This window comes from Coregonus clupeaformis, unplaced genomic scaffold (assembly GCF_020615455.1).
Source record: "Coregonus clupeaformis isolate EN_2021a unplaced genomic scaffold, ASM2061545v1 scaf0278, whole genome shotgun sequence".
NCBI lineage: Eukaryota > Metazoa > Chordata > Actinopteri > Salmoniformes > Salmonidae > Coregonus > Coregonus clupeaformis.
Window position 1 is genome coordinate 76,187 of NW_025533733.1, and position 13,770 is coordinate 89,956.

General features: G+C 51.4%; 1 protein-coding gene across 1 annotated transcript in view; it reads left to right on the plus strand.

The window, feature by feature from the left end:
• Positions 1-391: 391 nt before the first annotated feature.
• The window catches only part of LOC121531086 (glucocorticoid receptor-like), a gene marked incomplete at its 5' end in the record, with an annotated part of 88,684 nt that continues 75,305 nt past the window's right edge, over positions 392-13,770 (plus strand). Inside the window, one exon of the mRNA XM_045214557.1 lies at positions 392-516. Within this exon, the coding sequence (XP_045070492.1) occupies positions 392-516 (125 nt within the window). The remainder of the gene's footprint in view (positions 517-13,770) is intronic.

A 13,770-nucleotide genomic window follows, 5' to 3' on the forward strand; every position in this document is an offset into this window, starting at 1 on the left:
GGTATATTCATTATGCCGATTCTGTTGCAAAACAGAAATGGGTTTGCAATGAAGTTTATTGGACAAATTCAGGTAGGTCCCTCCCCGCTTCGTTCTGTTTGCTTACGTTAGGTACTTAAACGGTTACGGTTTCCACTTCGAGATGTAATGAATACATCCTGGAATCCATGCTAACGACATTACCCTTTCCCCTTCCCCTCTACCCAGGATCGTAAAATGGATCAAGGAGGATTAAAGAAGGGCAGGAGTAACAAAAACAACAGCAGCGATAAGATCTGTCTGAGTGAAAACCCCTCAGAGGGAACCCCTCTCACCAGCACTCCATGCAGTGCCATGTCAGTTGCCTTGGCAACCACCACAGCTGCATTCCTTCCATCCAGCCAGCTGATGCAATCAGGTGAGGTACCCAGCGGACTCAGTAACAGCCCCCATCACTCAGGTGAGGACCTCACCTCAGCCTCAGTCACAGCCTCCGTGGGCCTCTACCTGGAAGAAGCAGAGCCTCCCACCACAAAGGTACTGCTACTTATTTGTTGTACTAACGTTCTGGCACTGGACTCTATACACACACACACACACACACACACACAAACTGGACTCTACCCAGACACACTGGACTCTACCCAGACACACTGGACTCTACCCACACAAACTGGACTCTACCCAGACGCGCTGGACTCTACCCAGACGCACTGGACTCTACCCAAACACGCTAGACTCTACCCAGACACACTGGACTACCCACACACTGGACTCTACCCAGACACACTGGACTACCCACACACTGGACTCTACCCAGACACACTGGACTCTATACACACACACACACACACACACACACACACACACACTGGACTCTACACACACACACACACTGGACTCTACCCACACACACTGGACTCTACCCACACACACTGGACTCTACCCACACACACTGGACTATCCACACACACTGGACTCTACTTAGAAGCACTGGACTCTACCTAGAACCCCTGGACTCTACCCACACACTGGACTCTACCCACACACACTGGACTCTACCTAGAAGCACTGGACTCTACCTAGAAGCACTGGACTCTACCTAGAAGCACTGGACTCTACTTAATGCACTGGACTCTACCCAGACACACTGGACTACCCACACACTGCGCTCTACTAGACACGGGAATCTATGCACACACTGGACTCTACCACACACTGGACTCTACCCACACACACTGGACTCTATCCACCCACACTGGACTCTACCCACCCACACACACTGGACTCTACCCACACACACACTGGACTCTACCCACAAACACTGGACTCTACCCACACACACTGGACTCTACCCACACACACTGGACCCTACCCACACACACTGGACTCTACCCACACACACTGGACCCTACCCACACACACTGGACTCTACTACACACTGGACTCTACCCACACACACTGGACTCTACCCACACACACTGGACTCTACCCACACACACTGGACTCTACCCACACACACTGGACTCTATACACACACACACACACTGGACTCTACCCACACACACTGGACTCTACCCAGACACACTGGACTCTACCCAGACACACTGGACTCTACCCAGACGCGCTGGACTCTACCCAGACGCACTAGACTCTACCCAAACACGCTAGACTCTACCCACACACTGCGCTCCACTACACACAGGAATCTATGCACACACACACACACACACACACACACACACACACACACACACACACACACACACACACACACACACACACACACACACACACTGGACTCTACCCACACACACTGGACTCTACCCACACACTGGACTCTACCCAGACACCCTGGACTCTACCCACACACTGAACTCTACCCACACACTGGACTCTACCCAGACACACTGGACTACCCACACACTGCACTCTACTAGACACAGGAATCTATGCACACACTGGACTCTACCCACACACACTGGACTCTACCCACCCACACTGGACACTACCCACACACACACACACTGGACTCTACCCACACACACACTGGACTCTACCAACACACACTGGACTCTACCCACACACACTGGACTCTACCCACACACACTGGACTCTACCCACACACACTGGACTCTACCCACACACACTGGACTCTACCCACACACACTGGACTCTACCCACACACACTGGACTCTATATACACACACACACACACACACACTGGACTCTACCCACACACTGGACTCTACTACACACTGGACTCTACCCACACACACTGGACTCTACCCACACACACTGGACTCTATACACACACACACACACACACACACACACACTGGACTCTACACACACACACTGGACTCTACCCACACACTGGACTCTACCCACACACACTGGACTCTACCCAGATGCACTGGGCTCTACCCACACACACACACACACTGGACTCTACACACACACAAACACACTAGACTCTACGCACACACACACTGGACTCTACCCACATACTGGACTTTACCCACACACTGGACTCTACCTAGAAGGACTGAACTCTACCCACACACACTGGACTCTAGCCACACACACTGGATTCTACCCGCACACACACCCACACACTGGACTCTACCCACACACACTGGACTCTACCCACACACACTGGACTCTGCCCACACACACTGGACTCTACCCACACACACTGGACTCTACCTAGAAGGACTGAACTCTACCCACACACACTGGACTCTACCCACACACACTGGATTCTACCCGCACACACACCCACACACTGGACTCTACCCAGACACACTGGACTCTCCCTAGAAGCACTGGACTCTACCCACACACTGGACTCTACTTAATGCACTGGACTCTACCCAGACACACTGGACTACCTACACACTGCGCTCTACTAGACACGGGAATCTATGCACACACTGGACTCTACTACACACTGGACTCTACCCACACACACTGGACTCTACCCACACACACTGGACTCTACCTACACACACTGGACTCTACCCACACACACTGGACTCTACCCACACACACTGGACTCTACCTAGAAGCACTGGACTCTACCTAGAAGCACTGGACTCTACCTTAAAGCACTGGACTCTACCCAGACACACTGGACTACCCACACACTGCGCTCTACTTGACACGGGAATCTATGCACACACTGGACTCTACCCACCCACACACACACTGGACTCTACCCACCCACACACACACTGGACTCTACCCCACACACACTGGACTCTACCCACAAACACTGGACTCTACCCACACACACTGGACTCTACCCACACACACTGGACTCTACCCACACACTGGACTCTACCCACACACTGGACTCTACCCACACACACTGGACTCTACCCACACACTGGACTCTACCCACACACACTGGACTCTACCCACACACACTGGACTCTACCCAGATGCACTGGGCTCTACCCACACACACTGGACTCTACCCACACACACTGGACTCTACCTAGAAGCACTGGACTCTACCCAGACACACTGGACTACCCACACACTGCGCTCTACTAGACATGGGAATCTACCCACACACTCTGGACTCTACACACACACTCTGGACTCTACACACACACACACACACACACACACACTAGACTCCACACACACACACACACACACACACGACTCTACACACACACACACACACACACACTAGACTCTATACACACACACACACACACACACTGGACCACACACACACACTAGACTCTACACACACACACACACACACACTGGAATCTACACACACACACACACTGGACTCTATAACACACACACACACACTGGGCTCTATCCCCACACACACACACACACACTGGACTCTACACACACACACACACACACACACACACACACACACACGCTGGACTCTACCCACACACACTGGACTCTACCCACACACACACACACACGCTGGACTCTACCCACACACACTGGACTCTACACACACACTGGACTTACTACATTGGGACTCTACCCACACACACTGGACTCTACCCACACACACTGGACTCTACACACACACACTGGACTCTACAAACACACACACACACACTGGACCCTACACACACACTGGACTCTACTACACGTTGGGCTCTACCCACACACACTGGACTCTACCCACACACACTGGACTCTACACACACACACTGGACTCTACACATCCACACACACTGGACTCTATACACACACACACACACACACATACACACTGGACTCTACCCACAAACACACTCACACTCTATACACACACACACACACTGGACTCTATACACACACACACACACACACACTGGACTCTATACACACACACACACACACTGGACTCTACCCAGACGCACTGGGCTCTACCCACACACACACACACACACACACACACTGGACTCTATACACACACACACACTGGACTCTATACACACACACACACACGACTCTACACACACACTGGACTCTACCCACACACACTGGACTCTACCCACACACACACACACACTGGACTCTACCCACACACACTGGACTTTACCCACACACTTGACTCTACCTAGAAGGACTGAACTCTACCCACACACACTGGACTCTACACACACACACACACACTGGACTCTACCCACACACACACACACACTGGACTCTACCCACAAACACTGGACTCTACCCACACACACTGGACTCTACCCACACACAATGGACTCTACCCAGACACACTGGACTCTACCTAGAAGCACTGGACTCTACCTAGAAGCACTGGACTCTACCCACACACGCTGGACTCTACCCAAACACACTGGACTCTACCCACACACACTGGACTCTATATCACACACACACACACACACACACACACACACACACACACACTGGACTCTACAAACACACACTGTACTCTACCCACACACTGGACTCTACTACACGCTGGACTCTACCCACACACACTGGACTCTACCCAGATGCACTGGCCTCTACCCACACACACACACACACACACTGGACTCTATACACACACTGGACTCTACTACACACTGGACTCTACTACACACTCTACTACACACTACACACTACCTAGAAGCACTGGACTCTACCTTAAAGCACTGGACTCTACCCAGACACACTGGACTACCCACACACTGCGCTCTACTAGACATGGGAATCTATTCACACACTGGACTCTACCTTAAAGCACTGGACTCTACCCACACACACTGGACTCTACCCACACACACTGGACTCTACCCACACACACTGGACTCTACCTAGAAGGACTGAAATCTACCCACACACACTGGACTCTACCCACACACACTGGATTCTACCCGCACACACACCCACACACTGGACTCTACCCACACACACTGGACTCTACCCACACACACTGGACTCTACATTTACATTACAATTTATCATTTAGCAGACGCTCTACCCAGACACACTGGACTCTCCCTAGAAGCACTGGACTCTACCCACACACTGGACTCTACTTAATGCACTGGACTCTACCCAGACACACTGGACTACCTACACACTGCGCTCTACTAGACACGGGAATCTATGCACACACTGGACTCTACCCACACACACTGGACTCTACCCACACACACTGGACTCTACCTACACACACTGGACTCTACCCACACACACTGGACTCTACCCACACACACTGGACTCTACCCACACACACTGGACTCTACCTAGAAGCACTGGACTCTACCTAGAAGCACTGGACTCTACCTTAAAGCACTGGACTCTACCCAGACACACTGGACTACCCACACACTGCGCTCTACTTGACACGGGAATCTATGCACACACTGGACTCTACCCACCCACACACACACTGGACTCTACCCACACACACACTGGACTCTACCCACACACACTGGACTCTACCCACAAACACTGGACTCTACCCACACACACTGGACCCTACCCACACACACTGGACTCTACCCACACACTGGACTCTACCCACACACTGGACTCTACCCACACACTGGACTCTACCCACACACACTGGACTCTACCCACACACACTGGACTCTACCCAGATGCACTGGGCTCTACCCACACACACTGGACTCTACCCACACACACTGGACTCTACCCACACACACTGGACTCTACCCACACACACTGGACTCTACCTAGAAGCACTGGACTCTACCTAGAAGCACTGGACTCTACCCAGACACACTGGACTACCCACACACTGCGCTCTACTAGACATGGGAATCTACCCACACACTCTGGACTCTACACACACACTCTGGACTCTACACACACACACACACACACACACACACACACACACACACACACACACACACACACACACGACTCTACACACACACACACACACACACACTAGACTCTACACACACACACACACACACACACTGGACTCTACACACACACACTAGACTCCACACACACACACACACACACACACACTGGAATCTACACACACACTCACACACTGGACTCTATAACACACACACACACACACTGGGCTCTATCCCCACACACACACACACACACTGGACTCTACACACACACACACACACACACACACACGCTGGACTCTACCCACACACACTGGACTCTACCCACACACACACACACACACACTGGACTCTACCCACACACACTGGACCCTACACACACACTGGACTCTACTACACATTGGGCTCTACCCACACACACTGGACTCTACCCACACACACTGGACTCTACCCACACACACTGGACTCTACAAACACACACACACACTGGACCCTACACACACACTGGACTCTATTACACGTTGGGCTCTACCCACACACACTGGACTCTACCCACACACACTGGACTCTACACACACACACTGGACTCTACACATCCACACACACTGGACTCTACACACACACACACACACACACACACACACACACTGGACTCTACCCACAAACACACTCACACTCTATACACACACACACACTGGACTCTATACACACACACACACACACACACACACTGGACTCTATACACACACACACACACTGGACTCTACCCAGACGCACTGGGCTCTACCCACACACACACACACACACACACACACACACACACACTGGACTCTATACACACACACACACACTGGACTCTATACACACACACACACACACACGACTCTACACACACACTGGACTCTACCCACACACACTGGACTCTACCCACACACACACACACACACACTGGACTCTACCCACACACACTGGACTTTACCCACACACTTGACTCTACCTAGAAGGACTGAACTCTACCCACACACACACACACTGGACTCTACCCACACACACACACACACTGGACTCTACCCACACACACTGGACTCTACCCACACACACTGGACTCTACCCACACACAATGGACTCTACCCAGACACACTGGACTCTACCTAGAAGCACTGGACTCTACCTAGAAGCACTGGACTCTACCCACACACGCTGGACTCTACCCACACAAGCTGGACTCTACCCAAACACACTGGACTCTACCCACACACACTGGACTCTATATACACACACACACACACACACACACACACACACACACACACACACACACACTGGACTCTACAAACACACACTGTACTCTACCCACACACTGGACTCTACTACACGCTGGACTCTACCCACACACACTGGACTCTACCCAGATGCACTGGGCTCTACACACACACACACACACTGGACTCTATACACACACTGGACTCTACTACACACTGGACTCTACTACACACTCTACTACACACTACACACTACCTAGAAGCACTGGACTCTACCTTAAAGCACTGGACTCTACCCAGACACACTGGACTACCCACACACTGCGCTCTACTAGACATGGGAATCTATTCACACACTGGACTCTACCTTAAAGCACTGGACTCTACCCACACACACTGGACTCTACCCACACACACTGGACTCTACCCACACACACTGGACTCTACACACACACACACACACACACACACTAGACTCTACACACACACACACTTGACTCTACACACACACACACACTAGACTCTATACACACACACACACTAGACTCTATACACACACACACACACACACACACACTGGACTCTACCCACACACACTGGACTCTACCCAGATGCACTGGGCTCTACCCACACACACTGGACTCTACCCACACACACTGGATTCTACCCACACACACTGGACTCTACCTAGAAGCACTGGACTCTACCTAGAAGCACTGGACTCTACTTAATGCACTGGACTCTACCCAGACACACTGGACTACCCACACACTGCGCTCTACTAGACACGGGAATCTATGCACACGCTGGACTCTACCCACACACACTGGACTCTACCCACCCACACACACACTGGACTCTACCCACACACACTGGACTCTACCCAGATGCACTGGGCTCTACCCACACACACTGGACTCTACCCACACACACTGGATTCTACCCACACACACTGGACTCTACCCACACACACTGGACTCTACCTAGAAGCACTGGACTCTACCTAGAAGCACTGGACTCTACCTAGAAGCACTGGACTCTACTTAATGCACTGGACTCTACCCAGACACACTGGACTACCCACACACTGCGCTCTACTAGACATGGGAATCTATGCACACACTGGACTCTACCTTAAAGCACTGGACTCTACCCACACACACTGGACTCTACCCACACACACTGGACTCTACCCACACACACTGGACTCTACGCGCACACACACTGGACTCTACCCACACACTCTGGACTCTACACACACACACACTAGACTCTACACACACACACACACACACACACACTAGACTCTACACACACACACACACACTAGACTCTATACACACACACACACACACACACACACACACACACACTGGACTCTACCCACACACACTGGACCCTACACACACACTGGACTCTACTACACGTTGGACTCTACCCACACACACTGGACTCTACCCACACACACTGGACTCTACCCACACACACTGGACTCTACAAACACACACACACACACTAGACTCTACACACACACTGGACTCTACACACACACACACACACACACAGTACTCTACACACACACACTGGACTCTACAAACACACACACACTGGACTCTACAAACACACACACACTGGACTCTATACAACACACACACACACACACACACACACACTGGACTCTACACACACACACACACACACTGGACTCTATACACACACACACACACACACACACACTGGACTCTACCCACACACACAAACACACTCACACTCTATACACACACACACTGGACTCTATACACACACACACACACACACACACACACACGACTCTACACACACACACACACACACACGACTCTACACACACACACACACACACACACGACTCTACACACACGACTCTACACACACACACACACACACACACACACACACACACACACACTAGACTCTATACACACACACACTAGACTCTACACACACACACAAACACACACACACACACTGGACTCTACACACACACACACTAGACTCTACACACACACACACACACACACACACTGGAATCTACACACACACTCACACACTGGACTCTATACACACACACACACACTGGGCTCTACCCACACACACTGGACTCTACTACACATTGGGCTCTACCCACACACACTGGACTCTACTACACATTGGGCTCTACCCACACACACTGGACTCTACCCACACACACTGGACTCTACTACACATTGGGCTCTACCCACACACACTGGACCCTACACACACACTGGACTCTACTACACATTGGGCTCTACCTACACACACTGGACTCTACCCACACACACTGGACTCTACCCACACACACTGGACTCTACAAACACACACACACACTGGACCCTACACACACACTGGACTCTATTACACGTTGGGCTCTACCCACACACACTGGACTCTACCCACACACACTGGACTCTACCCAGATGCACTGGGCTCTACCCACACACACTGGACTCTACCCACACACACTGGATTCTACCCACACACACTGGACTCTACCTAGAAGCACTGGACTCTACCTAGAAGCACTGGACTCTACAAGCACTGGACTCTACCCAGACACACTGGACTACCCACACACTGCGCTCTACTAGACACGGGAATCTATGCACATGCTGGACTCTACCCACACACACTGGACTCTACCCACCCACACACACACTGGACTCTACCCACACACACTGGACTTACCCAGATGCACTGGGCTCTACCCACACACACTGGACTCTACCCACACACACTGGATTCTACCCACACACACTGGACTCTACCCACACACACTGGACTCTACCTAGAAGCACTGGACTCTACCTAGAAGCACTGGACTCTACCTAACACTGGTTCACTTAATGCACTGGACTCTACCCAGACACACTGGACTACCCACACACTGCGCTCTACTAGACATGGGAATCTATGCACACACTGGACTCTACCTTAAAGCACTGGACTCTACCCACACACACTGGACTCTACCCACACACACTGGACTCTACCCACACACACTGGACTCTACGCGCACACACACTGGACTCTACCCACACACTCTGGACTCTACACACACACACACTAGACTCTACACACACACACACACACACACACACACACACTAGACTCTACACACACACACACACACACACACACACACTGGACTCTACTACACATTGGGCTCTACCCACACACACTGGACTCTACCCACACACACTGGACTCTACCCACACACACTGGACTCTACAAACACACACACACACTGGACCCTACACACACACTGGACTCTATTACACGTTGGGCTCTACCCACACACACTGGACTCTACCCACACACACTGGACTCTACCCAGATGCACTGGGCTCTACCCACACACACTGGACTCTACCCACACACACTGGATTCTACCCACACACACTGGACTCTACCTAGAAGCACTGGACTCTACCTAGAAGCACTGGACTCTACTTAATGCACTGGACTCTACCCAGACACACTGGACTACCCACACACTGCGCTCTACTAGACACGGGAATCTATGCACATGCTGGACTCTACCCACACACACTGGACTCTACCCACCCACACACACACTGGACTCTACCCACACACACTGGACTCTACCCAGATGCACTGGGCTCTACCCACACACACTGGACTCTACCCACACACACTGGACTCTACCCACACACACTGGACTCTACCCACACACACTGGACTCTACCTAGAAGCACTGGACTCTACCTAGAAGCACTGGACTCTACCTAGAAGCACTGGATTCTACTTAATGCACTGGACTCTACCCAGACACACTGGACTACCCACACACTGCGCTCTACTAGACATGGGAATCTATGCACACACTGGACTCTACCTTAAAGCACTGGACTCTACCCACACACACTGGACTCTACCCACACACACTGGACTCTACCCACACACACTGGACTCTACGCGCACACACACTGGACTCTACCCACACACTCTGGACTCTACACACACACACACTAGACTCTACACACACACACACACACACACACACACACTAGACTCTACACACACACACACACACACACACACACACTGGACTCTACACACACACACACACTAGACTCTATACACACACACACACACACACACACACACACACACACACACACACACACACACTGGACTCTACCCACACACACTGGACCCTACACACACACTGGACTCTACTACACGTTGGACTCTACCCACACACACTGGACTCTACCCACACACACTGGACTCTACCCACACACACTGGACTCTACAAACACACACACACACTAGACTCTACACACACACTGGACTCTACACACACACACACACACACACACACTGTACTCTACACACACACACTGGACTCTACAAACACACACACACTGGACTCTATACACACACACACACACACACACACACACACTGGACTCTACACACACACACACACACTGGACTCTATACACACACACACACACACACACACACACACTGGACTCTACCCACACACACAAACACACTCACACTCTATACACACACACACTGGACTCTATACACACACACACACACACACACACACGACTCTACACACACACACACACACACACACACGACTCTACACACACGACTCTACACACACACACACACACACACACTAGACTCTACACACACACACACACACTAGACTCTACACACACACACAAACACACACACACACACTGGACTCTACCCACACACACTAGACTCTACACACACACACACTACACACACACACACACACACACACTGGAATCTACCCACACACACACACACTGGACTCTATACACACACACACACACTGGACTCTACCCACACACACTGGACTCTACCCACACACATTGGGCTCTACCCACACACACTGGACTCTACTCACACATTGGGCTCTACCCACACACACTGGACTCTACCCACACACACTGGACTCTACTACACATTGGGCTCTACCCACACACACTGGACTCTACCCACACACACTGGACCCTACACACACACTGGACTCTACTACACATTGGGCTCTACCCACACACACTGGACTCTACCCACACACACTGGACTCTACCCACACACACTGGACTCTACAAACACACACACACACTGGACCCTACACACACACTGGACTCTATTACACGTTGGGCTCTACCCACACACACTGGACTCTACCCACACACACTGGACTCTACACACACACACTGGACTCTACACATCCACACACACTGGACTCTACACACACACACACACACACACTGGACTCTACCCACAAACACACTCACACTCTATACACACACACACACTGGACTCTACACACACACACACACACACACACACACACACACACACACACACTGGAATCTATACACACACACACACACACACACACACACACACACTGGACTCTACCCAGACGCACTGGGCTCTACACACACACACACACACACACACACACACACACACACACTGGACTCTATACACACACACACACTGACTCTATACACACACACACACACACACATGACTCTACACACACACTGGACTCTACCCACACACACTGGACTCTACCCACACACACACACACACACACACTGGACTCTACCCACACACACTGGACTTTACCCACACACTTGACTCTACCTAGAAGGACTGAACTCTACCCACACACACTGGACTCTACACACACACACACACACACACACACACACACTGGACTCTACCCACACACACACACACACTGGACTCTACCCACAAACACTGGACTCTACCCACACACACTGGACTCTACCCACACACAATGGACTCTACCCAGACACACTGGACTCTACCTAGAAGCACTGGACTCTACCTAGAAGCACTGGACTCTACCTAGAAGCACTGGACTCTACCCACACACGCTGGACTCTATCCACACACGCTGGACTCTACCCAAACACACTGGACTCTACCCACACACACTGGACTCTATATACACACACACACACACACACACACACACACACACTGGACTCTACAAACACACACTGTACTCTACCCACACACTGGACTCTACTACACGCTGGACTCTACCCAAACACACTGGACTCTACCCACACACACTGGACTCTACCCAG